The 19,707-nt window shown below is 36.5% G+C and overlaps 1 protein-coding gene across 1 annotated transcript in view; it reads right to left on the minus strand.

Moving 5' to 3' along the window:
• Positions 1-422: 422 nt before the first annotated feature.
• Positions 423-19,707, minus strand: part of MIPOL1 (mirror-image polydactyly 1) — a 3,346,766-nt gene continuing 3,327,481 nt past the window's right edge. The window contains exon 13 of the mRNA XM_044073550.1: positions 423-5,821. Coding sequence (XP_043929485.1) covers positions 5,755-5,821 — 67 coding nt within the window. The 3' untranslated portion in view covers positions 423-5,754. The remainder of the gene's footprint in view (positions 5,822-19,707) is intronic.

The following is a 19,707-nucleotide window of genomic DNA, read 5'->3' on the forward strand; positions in this document are numbered from 1 at the left end:
AATGCAACCATTCTGAAGCTCACTCATACCCAATTAGTCACCATTGTGGTATTTTTACCATTTTCATATAAACTAATATAAATTTTATTCTGAGATTTTAATGTCTGTCAGCGCTCATGCTGATGAAACAGAATTACACTTCTCATCCCAATAATTCAACCACAGTTTCTCACAAAAGAAGAGCTATATACAAATTAGTCCCCCAAAATTTCATACTATAACTCTGCTATAAAAACATATTTATACATTCACTGGGCTCATTAATCACTTTCAGTGTAAAACAATATATATAGTAAGCAATGACTCAGTGATAGTTCTGCCATGGGTACTGGCAATTCAGTTAAATCTTCCAAACCTGTATCTACCTGGTTTAACACTGTGAAAGTGGATATTTTATTAGAATCATGCTAGTAACACATCTATACTGGACAAAATAGCTTTTAATGGCAAAAAATGGTGTCAAGGTTAATGTAATCTTCATTATTACCAGCAATATACAATTCATATTTTTTTTTATTTAAAGCTAACAAATGAAATATTTCAGTGAAAATGTTATGTTTCATACTAGTCAATATTAGAAATAATGAGAAAGATCCAATTATGACATTCCTCTGACATACAATGTTCCATAGGTGCATTTAAAATTAATCTTTTAGCTTATTAGTGTTATGTTACTTCCCCCCTTTAAGCTTCTTCTTTAGAAATGTTTTCAGTATACAATCTCTGAGTGAAGACGCTGACTGAGATTCACAGATAGTAGTGCATAACATGGCACTAATTACCAACACAATGAGGGTGTGAGCAATTCTAAAACAATGCCAATTTATATTGGCTTACCTGTGAGCCTCCTCAAACAGCAAGCATCTCATATATTAGCACTGCAAAATGCTCATCTAGGAATCATTTTATGTTTCTTGTTGTAATTTTTAAGTGACCATTCCAGACTTAGTATGCAGTCGTGTTGGCTATAGCCTGGTGAAGAGACCAACAATACTTTCACATTTCTTCTAATGTTTTTAGCAGTCAAATTGAAGTGTGTTTTTATCTGAAAGTATGCTTGCATTAACAGCAATGCTATTCTAAATTAAATTTTAAACATGCTTCTACATATAAGCCATGACATACAGGTGCTTTTAATTAAAATGAGTACTGATAAGTATCACTATAAATTTTTGAATACTATGTCCATTCAAAATATCCCTTTAACACATTTAATACAAAGACTCAAAAAACATCTTAGTTTATCAGAATGAGTGAGCACAATGAAGAATTAGCTGAAAGAAACAATGATGTCTTTAATGGCTGGCCCATCAACATGAAGGCATAATGCGATTTTAGGTGCTTTGGCTTTAAATCATCTATTTTACAACTGACTTAAATCAAATTTACTGTCTGAAACATTGTATTGTCCATTATCCTCTTAGATTCTCTGTTTATTTTTAACATCTAAATCCCAAAGTTTTAAGTCCTTATTGCCACTAACAGAGGCTTTTAATAAGACGCAGGTAAAACATTTTTCTACAAAACTGTGCAAGAAGTTATGCAAATAGAAGGATATCCCAGGCTGATATTTTGTAGAATACTTTGCAAGAATCTGCAAACAAACTACTATAGGTTAATACCCTGATGTCTATTTAACATCTAACCAAATCATGACTTCATGCATCTTAATACAGGTAAATACTATTTCGTAGAAAAGCATATGCAAAAACTTTCATAATGACAAAAAACATAAGGGAAAATGAAAAAAAAAATAATCTGTTAAAACTACCAAACTAACCCATTGCACTGCATATTAGAAAATCCAGTTGAGTTATAAGACACAAATCAGGAAGGAAAAGAATTAGAAAACGTCAAGTCATTTAATGTACAGACTGGAAAATCAAATTTAGCATTCTCTCAATTAAAATAATTGCATGTCTTGCTTATGAATTTTCAACTAAATATCCAAGTACACTGATCAAAATCTTCCTGGCTTGTGACAGGAATATGAACAGTTCTGTTTAGTTGCATTTTGAACAGCTACAGTACAGTATTTACTGAAACTTAAAGCATAGAGTAGCTGAGTGTGTTAAACCGTTCAAACACAAAAAAATACAAAATATTAACACATAAATGTTTAATGACTTAAATTATTTAGCAGTAATACTCTTCTGAAGAAAAATTGGTGCATTAATTTAATTCTCTATTTCATTAATGGATACAAGAATGTTTGTTCCTATGTCAAGTCAATTAAGAAAAAATGATACACAGAGGGACTTTATATCATTAGAATACATACTGCCATTTATAACATAAATAATCTCTGAGAAGATGAATAAAATGCAACTCAAAAGTCTGCTGGGAAAAGTAATTTAGTAAAAAGAAGTGTCAGTTTTCAGATTATTCATTATGCAGACAAGTTTTAGAAATATCTGAAGTATTTATTTACTTATTTATTTAACATTTGTTTACTGGAATAGTTCAACTGGAGAAGAGCCCATTTTCATCGGAAGCCCGGGGAGAAAAACTCCAGAGGCAATTAACAAATTACAAAAATGCAAGTTTACAAATAATATATAAATAACAAATAACATAGGGTACACAAGTTACACACATCACAGAATTTACACTGAGGTACATTGACTAAAATATGACGTAAATTATATAGGTTGTAAATGAAGTCATTGATAAGTATGCAATCAATAATTCAAACAGTGAAGGAGTACTGAAATGAACCTCAGATATTTTAGTGGCAGAATCTCCGAAATGTACAAGACATAAATTGAGTAAATATCGATGAAGTGAGATAAACAAGAGAAGTTGAATAGAATATGGGAGAGGGGAGAGGTGAGAAATGTAGTCTTAATGAGTTCAAGTGAAGGCATCTTTTAAGTTGAAAATCTATGGGGATTATCAGTTACAATATGACTTGGCATAGTAGGGATGGACACTTCATAACAGCTTCCTTTCCAAAAAGGAAGCAGGCTGAGCTGTTCTACATCTACTAGCATGGGTGAGGCAGGTCAGTGTACGTCTTAAAGCAGATATGTAACAACAAACCCTTCTTCATCTGTCTGGATCACAGCTGCTAACTTTGTGGCTCATACTCCTCATTTCAAGGATAAAAATCTGAGGACCATCATTTTGAGGATAAGGTTTTTTCAATATTTAAGAAAGAGGTCTAATATATTAACATAACAATGTCAGGGTACCTGAATTTCAGCATACTCAACTACTGTCCCCGCCTCTAAATAAAAACAGAAACAAGTAATATCATAAAGATGTTCTGAGTTGGGGGAGGGGAGGTAAGCACTAACAATCTTCAGATGAGAAGGCATGAAATGACAGCTGATGGTACAGAGTGTCTGTGTGTGTGTGTGTGTGTGTGTGTGTGTGTGTGTGTGTGTGTGTGTGTGTGTGTGTGTGTGTGTGTGTGTGTGTGTGCGCAAACTAGAGTGGACTGGGGAGTAATATTGTGTCTTAATGACTAAGCTGTTGTCCACTTTGTGGAGAATGAAAGAGGCTTCTAGCAATATGCCTCCTTTGGTTGGGGGCAGACATGGGTACTTTTGCTCCCATCCAAGCAATATCTTTTGTCTGCAAGCAGAGGTGCACAAGTGTCACAGTATAGCATCTTATGACTGTCTTAATTTGTGACATCTGAATCCTAACCGAGTGAAATAATAAAGGCCAGGCTCTTTCACTGACATTATCTACCATGTATTTAGAGAATAAAAGCAATATAGTACACTACCTTAATGTAAAGAAAGAAGCTTTCCCATGCAATGTGGGTGTTGGGGGTGCAGTTAAGTTTCTGACTGAGTTAAGCAATAGCATTAGAAAAGGATACCGTGACGACAGACTACTGCTTTGTGATGAGCATAGATATGAGTGCCCAAGTAAGAACAGAGAGAGAAAAAAAACACAAACATTAAAACCAGAAAGCAAGTTAATACATGAATTCCTGAAATTAACTTTTGCTACAAAAATGTCAACTGTTCTTCTAAAGTTTCCTTTGCAAATGGCAACCATAAAAAGATTTTTCTGTTGCAATAACTACTCTGCTACTCTCTTTAAAAACTAGGGCTTTAACATACATGTTTTTCTGAATCTGACATGGAGTCACTATCGCATTTTTAACCACTGCTGGAGATAGGATTTTGTACTGCCAATAGTGAAATATATAGCTACAGATTCACTATTACAGATGCAAACTTGCTTGAACAATATAAATTATCACATTTTTGGAATTCTGTGTGTCTCAGAGCTGCCTTTTGCTGATAATTACTCCATTATTTATTTTGCAAAAGGGACAATACAGACTGCCTTGGAATAGCACCAAGTCAACTGCAGACTTAATATAAAAGCAAATTATATTTGTGTACATAACGCACAAAAATGCAACGATTCAAAGGTTCTAACAATTATTACAGATCCATGGCAGTGCATGAATGTTCCTCTGAAAACAAGTGAATGTACAGCAGTGACCATCTGCTCATCTCTCAGCAAGGCTTAATGCAAAAAAGCAAAGTAAAAGTTCAAAAATAATAGAAGAGAATGCGTGTTATTACAAGATTACAAAATAAACAAGAGATGAATAATAATAGCAGTACTCCAGCAAAATTTGTCTGAGAAGTGGGTTCTGTGATAAAAACATGGAATGTACTATTCATAAAACTGTGCTACTTCTGAAAGTTACCTTTTTTAAGGAATACTTTCCTAAAATTAACAACAACCTGTACTAACCTGAGTCTTAAATCCAGTTAAGAAAAAAAAAATCAGCTTCAGCATACAAGTAAGCAGACCACTAAACAATACTGTTAAATGTTTATTACTGCAGTTCTATGTTGTTGCATTGGTTTGGACCAGAGTTTCCAGGCAGGGCAATTTCAATGAAGCAACAGTGACGTGCACATTGACAGCTTTGTTACTGTGCTGGGGGTAGGGGAACTCCACTCCACTTCACTGACTGACTACCTACTCTGCCATAATTTGATGGCAGAAGAGCAGTGTTAAGCAAACCAAAACGTGGACACCAGTCAGATGGTTCAGACAGGAACTGTATACACCTGCCATGAAAATCACTTGCAGCACAATGAACTATTATCTTAGAGACAAAATTCATGCATTTAATATGGGGTGAAGTACCTTCCTACAAAGACAAAAACAGGATATGCAAATTGGGTATCTAAAAGGCCAAAGGAAGATCAGCAAACAGAACTAGTGAGAGAAGATAAAAGAGTGTACATGAAAAGAACAAAATAACTGAATTAATTTAATTGCACACACTATCTCCCAGTGTCCCTTACCTTTAACAGTTTTTCAAGCACACACACACAAACACACACACACACACACACACACACACACACACACACACACACACACACACACACACACAGAGTAAAACTGGTTCTAACTAGTTCCCCTTTGCTTGTTTTTTTTTTCCTGAAGATTCGTGTAATATGTAGTATTTCAAGGCATGCAACTATAATGTTTTATGAAACTAATAATACTGTTTGAGAATACTATAGAAATCTGTGCAAACATACACAAACAAAAAACATGACCTTTGGTAATACACACAAGTTGAGTAACCCAGCAACATAGTGGTTAAACATTTCAGATATGATTTGTTCTCTCCTTGGAATGTCGTTGGAGTGTCCCACTTCTAACAACTGTTTGCTAACTTAAAGCCTTTGTGTTTACATAGTGATGAATGGGGCAGCCTGGTCACCAGATGTGAGTGCTTCCCTTGACTGAGGCTTTCAATCAGATTACTGTCCTAACAGTCCCTGCTCCGACTTTCCTTCTTAGGACATCCACCAGCCGTTCCAACCTGAAGGAAACAAAACAAAACAAAAAAAGCTAGCATTAGGAATGCTGTGGCTGAATAAAATAATGTTTGCATTGGAGAAAGCTATTCTGGTGTCCACATTATAAAACAAAGCACTACTGTGAGAGACAGACAGTTGGTACAGGAAGCAGACTCCTCAGAAAAAAAAGTAGTTATGCACATTCTCGTCACAGTCAGAGCTGGGTGTGAAACACAAAGTCAGTCGGGTTGGCCTCTAATTCATACGTGAGAATATCTGGCAGTTCAAAAGATGTCTACATGTTGGCTGAGTAATTCCACCATGAAATGATATAAAAAGAACAGAAAGGAAGCAGGAAGTGGTGGGTGACTTTTAACTTATAAATTCAAACAAGGCTCCATTTCAGCCAAGACTAGGGCTATAGTCCAAAAAAAAATGGAATAATGTGTTAACATAATCTAAAAATGAAAATGCCACAAATAGTGACCAATGAAACAAAGAAATACCAAATTGCTTTAGGAGGATTTGCACACAGGTATTTCTATGATTCAAATGTACTACTAAAGGTGTCATACAGACAGCTAGGACCACAGGAGCACATTATTATTTGTCTAACATAATGAATTACCAGGATGAATGGACATTTATGACCAACAGAGCAGTTTATGTTTTGACTAATGCATACCATGTTCTTGAGTAGATAATTGCATTTTTAGTCCAAAGATTGTGGTATGCAAATTGCACAAAAATTAATCTTTAATTTATTCCACTAGCTTTCACATGCAATGTATGTGTATAGCTGCGATGGCTACCAGATAAGTCTGTGCTGCAAGTTATACTTTCTAAGACAATTGCATTCTTATTTTTATACAGGTTTAGCCCCAGTCACCCTGAAAACCCCTCAGGTCCCATTCCCCATTTTATGTGGGCTGTCATCTAGTAGCAGTTAAGAAATTTTATCTCATGCAATAAAGGCATCCCTTGTCCACCAACTTAGTCGTTTTACAAGTGCATGCTTTTGCACATCAGCTATGACCAGTTAAAAAGCAGGGCTCTACTTGGCAGGCTAGGCTCAGTTTTCTGTGACAGTCTCTTCTCATAAGGAACATATGCTTGAGGTCTAGCACAATAATGCTGCACCTGAAGCAGGTTACACACCAGCTTGCCCCTGAGGTATGGTGAGCAAGTGCTGACCACTTGGTCTTCCATACCACTCAACCTCTTAGTGCAAAAATTTTGACAAAGACAAAAATAAAGGGAGGGGAAAAGACCCAATATCAGGGACATATTTTAAATTTTGCTCCTATAAACTTAGAAAGTTGACAGGATAACAGCTTTTGCATTTGCATGCATTTTCTGAAGGATAAGTCATCTGCAATTCAAATGTCTGTCACAATTTAGTAACTTCAGTCCCCAATGATTTACTAGAAAACCACAACTTTTATGAGGAAAAGACCAACAATATGAGGCAAAAATCTGGACACTGCAAACATCTGGAGAGTTGAGAAGTACCCTATTTTCCTGGGTAGAGTTCTCCAGAACTTCAGCTGCTAAATGAAGCACAGCTATGACTTTATCATCCTACATGACTTAGGCTAGATTAATAACACAGCTGTTTTAAGACTGACTTTCAAGAAACTAGTTTTTGTCATTTTTAAATGTATTTGTATTAGATGTTTGACTGTTAAAATATATTCCTACCATAAAGTTATGGCACTCTCTTGCCTTGCCTGTTTAAAAATTAATTGCATAGGACCAGAATTACAACAATTTTTGCACTGCTATAGTCTGGTGAATCTTAATTTGTGATATCTGTTATACTGTTAAACACCAGCATCAGGTACTTCACTGGCTTTTGAGGGAAACTAATAATTTCATTTTAAGCTGTAATAGCACTGATATGATTTAAAAGAAAGGAAATGCAACAACTCATTGTATAGTAAAACTAAAAATCTAGTAGGAGTCAATAAGATCACATGGTAGCTCACCCATCCAGAAGCGAGATTGGGAGTATGGTTTGCTGGGATGCTAATTTTCACAGTGAAAGAGAAGTCCAGCATGAAGACCAGGGATGTGTGCTTGGGTCTGCCAAGCTGTTACAAACAGCAGCATTCCTGAAGGTATGTATAGAGCTTGCATGTCCTCCTGAAGGTAAAAGCATAACAGGCCCTTGTGCAAGCAATTATGCATGTCAGCTGCCTAAAAGCAGGGACTAAGGCCATCACCAGATAAATTACTGATGGCTGGCTGCTTTGATGATGGTCTCCAACTGGCACCTCTCATCCCACAAGGGAATGAACAGGCTGACCAATTGCAGGAGGCTGATGACTGACAGGCAACAGGGATAAAGCAAAAAAAAAAAAAAAAAAAATATATATATATATATATATATATATATATATATATATATATATATATAAACAAGATCACATAAATATATATGAAAAAGATCACATAAAAAGCCAATATTGTTTTTTTGGTAGTATTGCAAAGAATCAATTAAAAATGAATATATCACTAGATGCATTTACAAATGTGAAGAAAAAAATAAGACTTTAAACGAGTGCCTGTATGTAACACAACAAGAGATAAGTTCAGCTAACCAGGAAAAGAACATTTTAACTAATTCTGGGAATTACAAAACAAAATTACAAAATGTTCACCTTTGTTTTAAGAATCCTAACTTCAAAGCAGTCACTCATTGTAGGGTGTTAGGGCTACTCCAGTAACTTGTCTGGGAACTCCTAGAGATCTATAGCCCTTGCTCTGTTCCAGGGATTTCTGGGAGCCCAAGTATCCTTATTATATGTATAAATAAGTACTTAAGTGAGTTCCTCTTGATGTTCCTCACAAATCCTTCTATATGTCTATTGCTGAACTTGAAAAATGCTTGGGCATAGTGGAATTATCAAGGTCAGCTGACCCAGCATTATTTTTCTTGAATAAGTCAGACATAAAGCAGCACCAGCCTCTTTTCATCAGTAAAAATAATGTTAGAAGAGTCAGCAGTCTTACACATTTATTTATTATTTATTTATTTTACATTTGTTGACTGGGCTAGTCTAACTGGATATATGTCCATTTACAGTAGAGGCCCAGGGAGAAAAGCTCCAAAGACAAATACAATTATTAAACAATGAGATAAGGTTACTAAAGGGACAATAAAAATGAACATATCAGACATTTCAGCACATAAGCAGTCCTTAACAAAAAATAACACTTACAACTTTATACACAATATAGGACAAGTTCTTGACGAGGAATTCATAAATGTTTTCCTGGTTTATCTTTCTTACAAGGTAAGCAATTAGGAACACAAAAGTTAGTAGAGAATAGGGTTATGGAGATATTAGTGTAAGAGTAGTAGCTTAGTCTGGGTTACTGCATGGACATTATTAGAAGTCACAGAAAATTCTACTGGCAGGGTCTTATGGGTAGAAGTAAAGAGCTGAAGCTTAGGTTTTTTGGGATTCAGGAGGAGACAATGTTTTAAGAACCATGATTTTACTATGTTAAATACATTCTGAGTTAGGGATTGCAGTTCAGGTGATGATTTAGCTGTGCAGATTAGTGTGAAATCATCTGCGTATTGTACACAGGTAGCTAAAGGAATAGCTAAGTAAAGATTAGTAATAAAAATAGAGAATAAGAGAGGACCTAAAATAGAGCCTTGGGGGACACCCAGTGTCACTGGCAGGTGGGATGATAGATTATTCTGCCAGAGAACAGCCTGCTGCCTATTGCTAAGGTAAGAGGTGAACCATTTTACTGCCAATGTGTCAAGAGAGAAGGATTTGAGGATATTTATAAGCAATGTATGGTTTACCATATCGAAAGCTTTTGAAAGATCAATAAATAGAGCTGAGGAAAGAAGATTGTTGTTGCGGTTTCTGTTAATGGTATCTGTGAAGGATAAAAGGGCAGTAGTGGTACTATGGAATAGCCTAAAGCCATGTTGGCTCTTAGCTAGTATTTTGTGTTGGATTAAGTGGTGTAAAAGCTGATGATTAATGTATTTTTCCATTATTTTAGCTAAGGAGGATAGTAGGGGGGGGGTCTATATTAGAACATCGAAGTTTCACAACTTCAAATGTCCTAATATCGACCCCATTCAGCGAAAGCTGAAAATAGCAAAGCTGCAGAATGCCGGATTTCTTCCTAGGGAAGGAATTCCGTTGACCGTTCCTGTGACTTTGTTATTTTCAGCACTGTGGTGGAAAGTTACGGGGTCGGGATCAGGTAAGTGAGCGATTGTGTGGACATGAGGGTTAGGGCATGGGGTAAGTGAGTTAGGGTTAGGGTGCGGGTCAAGTAAGTGTGCGATTGTGTGGACATGAGGGTTAAGGCGGGGTAGGTGAGTTAGCATTAGGGCGTGGATGAGGTGAGTGTGCGATAGTGACGGACCTTAGGGTTAGGGTTTGGGTTAAGGTAAGTGGATAGCTAGTGGTGTATGTACTGTTTTGTGTAGGGTTAGATGTAGGATTTTAGGTGCATGTGTGTGGATTGCTGTTTGTTTGGTGTGCTTGTGTTGTGTGTATGTGTCTCAGAACAACAAATTTTTTTCCCTGGGAAAAAATTCACTGTTCTGCATGTTCAAGATTGTTAGCATTCACTGAATAGGGGTCGATATTAGAACATTCAACGTTTTAAAAAGTCGATGTTCTAATATAGACCCATAGTAGGGCTATGGGCCGACAGTTAGAATATTCGTTTGAATTACCACCTTTGTGTAGGGGGATAATGTGTGAGATTTTCCAGATGGTAGGGATAGCTCCCTTACTAATGGTTCTGTTTATCAGGATGGATATAGGATAAGCCACAGCTTTAGCTGCTTTTTGCAGGTATTCAGCTGGGATTTGGTCAGCAGAAGGAGTACAAGTCTTAAGTTTTTGAATGAGTTTGTAAATGAAATTAGTTAAGATGGGTTGCAGAAGGAATTTAGGAAGAGACAACCAGCAAATACTCTAGAAGAGACTATAAATATTCAAAAAACAACACAAATTCCACACTGATGAAATTTAATAAAAAATAACAGTCTTAGTGCCTCGGCCACAGCAGCCTTCAACGAAAATTTAGGAAGACAGCCAGTTGTTGGGGTAGGAAGACTGGAGCTGTCTGGGGATAGCTGACTGGCTAGTATTTGGATGGCTTCTGTAAAGAAGGCATTTAAGGCATTAGCAGTTTGGTTGGGAGTCTCATGATCTGCACCTGTTGGGGTTGGTGTAATGGAATGACCTGGGTGTAGGAGACTACTGATACAAGCCCAGAATTTGTGAGGGTTATTTTGGTGTGTTTGCTGCATTTTACAGTAAAAGTTTATTCTGTCTAAGAGTGTTGCTTTTTTGGTCATATTTCTCATCTGCCTAAATACTAGCTGATCTGATAAGGTTTTAGTAGTTCGCAATTTGGTCCAGGCTTTATTTCTGGATTTTCTGCCTTGTTTCTTGGGAGAGTCAGGGGGCTGGTTTTGACCTTGTTCTGATAGTATGCTTGGGTGCATGCTGGTCAATGATATCTAAGAACCTGGAGTTAAAGTATTTGAACAGCTTCTTCAAGTGGTAGGGTTTTTAGGGGAGACCAATTGCAAGCTCTAAGTTCACTTTGGAATAGCCCTTGGTTGAAATGATTATTGGACCGTATAGTTCTATATGATGCTGGGTGAGAGATTTCAATTTTTTGCCTGATTATGTAGGTCAAAGAGTGGTCACTAACATCATCAGTGAGAATACCAACTTTGTATGTTTGGTGGTAATTATTAATGAGAATCCAATCCAGGGTGCTTTCTTTATTGTTGGTTTGTTAGTTCTTGTGGGGGGAGGTGATGGTCTGGGAGAATCCATGAAGGTTAATATGAGAAGTGGGGTGCTCAGTATTAATGCACTTTCAGTCAACATTGAAGTCACCTAGGATAACAGTTTCTTGTGGGAAGGTTGATGAGATCCAGCAAAGAATATCCTCTAGTGAACTAATATTATTTCCAGGAGGCAAATAGACACACACACACACACACACACACACATATATATATATATATATATATATATATATATATATATATATATATATATATATATATATATATATATATGGACTTAGCAGAGTTCAGTTGAATTTTGGAAATAAGGACTTCAGCATTAGTGTCCTTGGGTGGGTTGTAGGGTAAGGAGGTAATTTGGAGTCCATCCTTGAGGAGAATTGCTACTCCCCCTCCCTTTCTTTTATTACAATCTAATCTTATAATATTATATCCTGGTGGGATAATTTCATTTTCTGGAGTTCCAGGTTTTAACCAAGTTTCTGTCAAACATAGAATATCAAAAGTGTGTATGTCCAGGAGAGAATGGAATTGGGGAATTTTGTTATTAACACTTTGGATATTGAGATGTGCTATTATGAGGGAATTGGGGTGTTCATTGGGGGTATGTGTGATGGAAGGATTGGTAGTAAGAAGATCAGTAGGTATGACATTTGTGGGGCCTGGATTAGGATGGCTATCTCCATTTTCTAAGGTTTGCTTTTTTAGTATAAGTAAGGAATAATGTAGGTTACTAAATAGATGTCAAGTTTTTTTGGTTAGTGGATTATTATATTTAATATGAGCCAATCTATGGTACTTTGCAGGTATGTAGCTAGGTGCTAATATTATATTTATGTTGTCATGGGAGAAAGTGAAGGCTTGTGTGGCTGTTTGGTTGGGTGGGGTAACTGAAAAAAATGTAGGTGTTCAAAGAAGTTTAATAGGCTGAGGTTATAAAAGATAACAGTGACGCAATGAGTAGTATTTTAGTTAGTGAAGAGGAGGTTTGTTTAGGCATGGTTATATAATTTGAAAAAGGTACTAAGGTAGGTGGTAGTAGTAGAGGATAGGATAGAAAGGTATGAGTGGGAGATAGATATTAAGAAATGTGAGCTAAGGTAGGTTAAGTGGAGACAAAGGTGTGGTGTTAATTATCTAGGGTGGTGTAATTAATTGGTGTTTCAGCTGAGGAAGTGGGAGTGACTAGGAAGTATAAGACTAGGACCCCTGAGGGTGGGTGAGAATTGGGGGTAGGGTAGCGGGAAGAGACAAGTGAGAGGCTAAAGGTCTAGAGAGACAATCAGTGAAATGCAGGCTGCTGAAGGTGTGCAAGGTGGGGATAAGTGATGGGAGTAGAAACTCAGTAATAGATAGTAGTAATAAAACCTCATAGCTATAGGGAAAGGAGGAGGTTAGAGTAGGATAGACTGTAGAGCAGAATAGGGAAAAAAGGCAGTTAGGTAGAAGCAAAAAAGGGGGGTAGACATGGGACTGAAAAAAAGGTAGATAGTGGCACCACCTAGTGGGCAAGGATAAGTTTGCAATAGATCCTTTAGGGGTAACTGGACAGGGATTACAATGGTAGAATGTATGAGGTACAGAGGAGGGTTCAGTAAGGGAAAAGAAAGAGGTAAGAAGGTTACAAAGTAGAGAGAGGATATGACTGCTGGCAGACCTGGCTGGGAAGCGTGTATAAACCCTTAGTATAATATTATATACAAAGTTAGGCTTTAGTGTCAGCTGTAGGAGACCACATACTTTCTTGATCCTTGTAGTGGTAGGTGCGCAGAGTTTATATGGCTGAAATCCTTGCTTAAAGGATAACACAGCAGGAAAAAACAGTGGGGTAGCTTCTTGGCCATCAGAAGGTAGGTTCTTAAATTCTTAGAACAGGATAATCAGGCTGGAAAGCTGGGTAGATTATAGAAGAGAGAGCGAAAAAATGCAGTAAAGACAATACAGTAAATTAGCAAATAAGGATACAGGTAATATAAGATAGGAACAAAAACATGTATACATTTACTTGGTAAGAAAGCAAACATGGCAGCAACATAACTAGTAAAATCTCAGGGTTAATATAGTAGCTATATACATTGTATCAGGCAAAGATTCTAAAGTTGCTAAAAAACTAACTTAAAACACATTATAGTTTCAAAAGGCAAGTCAGAGCTGCATAACATAATGCCATTAAAGTAAAGAACAGATAGAAATAGCACACTAATTGTGTTCAGATGAGAGAGGTATGAAGGGGTAAATGACTACAAGAGATGCAGGCTAAATTCTCTGCACCCCCCCCCCACACACACACACAGACTTAATCAATTACTGCAAAGATTAATGTGGATGAAAAAAAAACAACTTAAGTTTAAGTTATCACTGAAAACACTGACAGAATCATATGAGTGGCTCTTATTTTACTCAACGCTTCTATGTTATGGTAAGGAAGCAGATATTTTGATGACAGCTAAGGAATTATTGCCACATAAAGTCTGCATGTTTTCCTAATTACTTTTTAAACTGCAGACCATGTTTAATGAAATGCTAACTTTACTCTACACTGAGACACCCATGCACTGGCCCAGCAATCAAGGAGCCTCAATCCTCACCACTAACACCAGTGAGGGGCATCCACATTGGGAAGGATAACAAATACACACACACAGAAAAGTACAATTACCCTTAGGAGCACACAGAGATCAAAGTCAGTCTAGGGCTGGTTTCTCCCTTTCTCTCCAGATCCCCAATAAGACTCCTTACTGGCACAGCTATAGGGTCCAGATATCAGCCTATTGGTCAAGCTAAAACCTCCAGCACCCTCTCTGTCCAACTAGTGCTTTGTATCCCCGTCCAAGTAGCTGACACACATACACTTTGAAATATGAGTTATATACAAACACACAGATGCTCCTAGGAAAGGCTGGCACTGGTTCTCCAGCTATGCCCCTTCTGCCCAGACTATACGGTAGTACCACTTGCCACCAACCACTAATATCAGCTACTAATAAGGCCCTTACTAAAGGGTGTCCAATTATTGCTGTGCAATATTGTTATCCAAATGGTAAGTGTAACTGAACAGCAAGGCTTATTGGAGTGGCTTAGCGCAGTATCGCTATATACATGCAATGTACTCTAGAGCTTAAACTATCTCTACGCAAAACAGCCACAGTTAAAAGGTATAAAAGTATTTATTAATTAATAATAAACAACACAAGACAATACTTCTTACTACACAGTGCTAGTCAAGAGTTCAGAGATCACAAGAAAATGCTTAACCTAATACAGTAGAATAGTTCTGACATCAATACAGAAAACAACTAGTCCAATCTTCCTATTTCCTAGCTATATCTAAAAGAGAGACACTAAAGTCTAAGGTCCTACTTACAGGCAGAATGCTGGTGAGTTGGATGTTCTCAAGACAAATGCAAAATGCCCTGAGTCTCTCTCTGTCCTTAAATTGATAGCACAGTACTACTGACTCATTTCAGATTATATCATTTTTTCTCTGGTCCTCAGGCTAGCTGAAACTCAGAGTTTTGCAGCCCTTTTGATCTTGCACCTAGTCAGGAAGCTACAGCAATAAAATACATTATACATGCAAATTCTAGCAATTAACTCTGGTCTCAAAACAATAGCAAAAATTCCTTCATCCAGACATCTCGGCTCCGAGTTTTGAGATCAAACTATTATACAATTCTTGACTTATCACCTTTCCTCCAGAAGAGTGCAATGTGGTTACATTTTTGAAGTTCAACAATTTAACAAAGTGAACAAGCATGTGGCTTACATTAATATTTACAAATGATAGAATTATCTACAAAATCCTATCTAGCTAGGCTGGCAGCCTTCACATATCTTCACACACATCTTTCAAAACTATCTTATTTTATTTTTTATTTATTTTATTTTACATTTGTTAACCGGGAAAGTCCGACTGGATACAGGTCCATTTTCAGTGGAGGCCCAGGGAGAAAAGCTCCATATAACCATGAGTACATGAGAGAAAAATATAAGAAAATATGTAAGAATACATATGGGCACCCATGAAAGGAATACACATGTGCATATATGCAGTAGTTATTAACAAGTTCTTGTTGTCAGGAAATTAATACATAATCCTTGTCATGCATTACTGAATTCTGTAAAAGTTTTTGATCAGCATCTAAAATAAGGTTATTCCAATCATTCACCAACACTTGCATGTAAAAATTGTCTTTACATCTCCTCTGAACTACCTTGTATACTGACGATACCGTCTTGTTCTCAAATCATTTTAAGTAAGATACTCAGACTTTGTGGATTCTCATAGAGTAGTTAGATGTTTTTTATAATAGCCTTCTTCTTCTTCCTTTCTTAAGTACTACCACATATTAAGCTATTCTGTTCCATTCCCACTTTGTATGGCTGCTGATAAAGCCAGTCTTCCAGTGTTCCTGGTGACTTCTGAACTTCTTCTGTCATGTCTGTATTCTTACAAAGATGAACTATATGTGGTCTTTCTAACTGACACCATGAGGGATAACATCCTGCTTCTACTAGTGAAGTATTTTCCTGTGAATTACACCACCTCATTAGCCTTGCTTCATCGTCACTTAGAATATTTCTGGACCATCTACTATTATTAATCCCTGTCTCTCCTTCCATCCTTGTCACTGTTGCTGCCTTCTTCCCAAGCATGCAGTCCTAGTCTGAACTATTGATTCCAACATCCAACATTTGCATCTTCTGCAATAAATTCTTGCCAAGCCCTTTATATACTTTCACCATGTTTTTGTGTAACAATCCTACAGCGCACTTCTTATACACCAGTAAAAGTTATGCATCTTAATCATCTGTGTAAATGTTGTATGGAAATAACCATATTACATCTTAGTGCCTATGTGGCTTGGACTGTGTCAGAAAACGGTCATTGTATCAGCCCAACCACCCAATAAACAATCACTCAAATAAATAAATCAAGGTATAGCTTGATGCTATGTATATAAAGATGTTATAAATAAATTATTAATAGGCTATTACTGTGATATATAATCTTCAGAGAATTATTAAGATCAGGATACACTGTAGAATGAGGTAATGAATTTTCCAACGGTATCAGTGAAAAGACAACTATGATGAATGTTTTTATTTTTTCAACATGCTTGTTACAGAAATGTAATATAGGTTGCAAATGGCAGTAGGGAAGTTTTAATTACTAAGTTTGCACCATTTGTTAAAATCTGATTGCTCTGTAACATCAGGTTGCAGTAGAAAAGGAAAAAAAAAATTTCAATGAGGGTACACTCTTCAAAATATGCATTTGTTTTTGCTACTGATTAAGTTATCTAGGATAAGTGGCTATTATAGATATACAGATATATGTATATATTTATTTGTTTTTGTTTTACCTTGCTACAGTGGAGTTTTATAAAATGTTTATAAAACATTATTTCCTTCAGCAATATAAGGGTTCACTAACACATTGAGAGTTTCAATCTTTGTTTTGCACTCACTCTTTCAAGGGAGAAACATCTGCAATTTTTCAGTCATCAAAAGCCTTAGCCTCCTCAACGATTTCATAAAATGCTTACTTAGCAGTATTAGCCTCAGTTCTATGTAAGAATAAATGTGTGATATAGAGGGTTATGATCAGGTATCCAATCATAACCATATTATTGTGTGTTTGAGACATGGATGCCAATAAATTCACCTTGAGAGTGAAGCTCAAGACATGAATCTTAGCATCCATGTCGAGAACACACAATAACTGGTTCTGATCAGTGGGACACAATCACAACTCTTTGTAGTGCATGGGGCTTTATCTCCTATATGTACTATCAGTTACAATAAAAACATGAACTGCTTTATGTTTTTTTAAAGCCAGTGCAGCATTTAGCGATTGCTGTCTCACAGACAGCAAATAATTATTATTAGAGAAAAAGGTCAGGCAGAATTTTTAAAGTCTGTTCCTAGTTAACTAAATTACTTACAGACTGATGTCTGTAAAAATTTGCAGAGAGAAAGAAAATATGAAACATATACTTCATGGACAGTTTATGAGTGAAGCAATGTCCCATTTGTGAGACTGGACTGTTACATCACCTGGGGGGGGGGGGTGTAATAAATGATACAGGTTTGTCTTTTATCCAATCTGAAGTGTAATCATGGCGTTCCTTGCAATATATTAGCAACTATAAGAGAAATCTTCTTTGTTATTTCCCATAATTTCTCTATGGAGGTCCCAGTTAAGCAGGTGATGCAACATCATGGCTTAAAAGGGGAAGGAGTTTCAGCAGAAAGCAGAATCCAAAATCACATAAAAACATTGAGCATGATTACTTGGGACAGGAGGATACTCAAATCCCTTTAGAAGGAAATGTATCCAAAGAAAGTCTAGCCAGTTGAAATCACCATGTTGCATGCATACAGGAAACAACACTGTAGATCAGAGGTTCATGTAAGCTAAGAAATAACACATTCAACAATATACATGGATCACAAATTAGGAAGGTGAGAGGGATAATGTAGCAATTTTGTTCAGAAGTGTTGTAAGATTCGACATGGAAAATGCAGTATCTACTGGTAAAGGCTGATGGCTCATCTCAGAAGGGAAAATTAAGCATTGTTGGATGAAAAGTAATACTTGTGGTCCAGCAGAGATGACCCATATTCCTATATAGCTTTCTTCACAAACTGGGAATGATACCATTCAATGACTGCCATGTATTTTAATCTTACATTACCCCCTCCCACCCCCAACAACACCACCACCACAAGACAGGCTTTTTAAAAAGAAAGAGTCTCATGTTAAGGTACAGTATTCAAAAATATCATGGAAATGGATTGGCAAGGTTTATGGGGATATAAACATAAAACAAATATTCAGTTTAACTTTTCCAGAGATCCAACAAAACACGTCAGTAGATAAGATTTAATCCTTATGCCAGAAAATCACTTAGATATGGTAATGAACTTAATATAATTTCTAAGAACAATATCATATCATGCACTAGTTGTGAAAAAGTAGATCAGTACAAACAGGAATGTAGGTCAGTCCAATGGGAAATAAGCTTATTGCAAATTGAGGGATAGTGCAGCTAAAAATAAAGAAGTAAAACAGATAAGGTATTTTTTTTCAACTCTGCATTTAAGATTATCTTAGTGTGTTTCGCATACATGTAAACTGGAAGCAGTTATGACAAGAGGCCTCATTCTGATGTCATAGAGGTAACTGCCACTATAAGCTCTTGTTAATATCTATCCATTGTTAATATCTATATAGCTACATGAACTACAAAATGTAAGATATTATTTTTTTCTGGTAAGGGAGCCATGTCCTAGCATACATTTCACTGGCTCCCTACCTCCCAGCCCAAACAACAGCTGAGTCTCTCAGTTTCCTTGCATAATGACTCAAGTGACTATACTGTTACTGAGAGAAGGGCTCATGTTTAATGTCTACAAAACAGCCCAAAAGAACCTAAAAAAGCCACAAAGATCAACAGGAACATTTCACTGGTGCATCCTTTGTATTACATAACCCTCACTTACACTGTTGGTAAGCAGGATTAGTGGAAATGTAGGTACTAGATAAAAAAAAATGACCTGATGATGTCAGAGTTGCAAAAGATGAATTTCACGATGCTAGAATTTATGACCAGAACTGACAATATGATGAAAGAACTGGAACTTGTTTTATTGGCTCACTCAGAACAAGTCACTGATTATGCTGAAGCAACGGATGGAAGTTACAGAAACTAAACTGAAATACAATGAAGCACAATGAATTGTTAAGATGACAGACAGCAAATGTCAGCATTATGGAAGGTCCCTGTGAAGGCAGAGTCTGAAATTTTGTGTTGCTTTTGCAAAGGGGAAACTTAAAGAGTAGCTCAGGATTTCTGTATTAGATCTTTGTATTGACAGAGCTTTTTCTTCTGTCTCCTAGTGAGTCAGATTCCATGAGAACAATAACAGTCTGTTTTGTACAAAAAAAAAAAAAAAAAAAAAGAAAGAAAGAAAAGAAAAAATACTTTTCCACATCACCCTTGGAAAAGTATTTGTTTATTTATTTACATTTATTAACCGGGTCAATGTCCGACTGGGCAAAAATAGCACGTTTTCAGCGGAGACTCG

This window comes from Protopterus annectens, chromosome 6.part0, assembly GCF_019279795.1.
Source record: "Protopterus annectens isolate FY-2018-M chromosome 6.part0, PAN1.0, whole genome shotgun sequence".
In the NCBI taxonomy this organism is placed as follows: Eukaryota; Metazoa; Chordata; order Ceratodontiformes; family Protopteridae; genus Protopterus; species Protopterus annectens.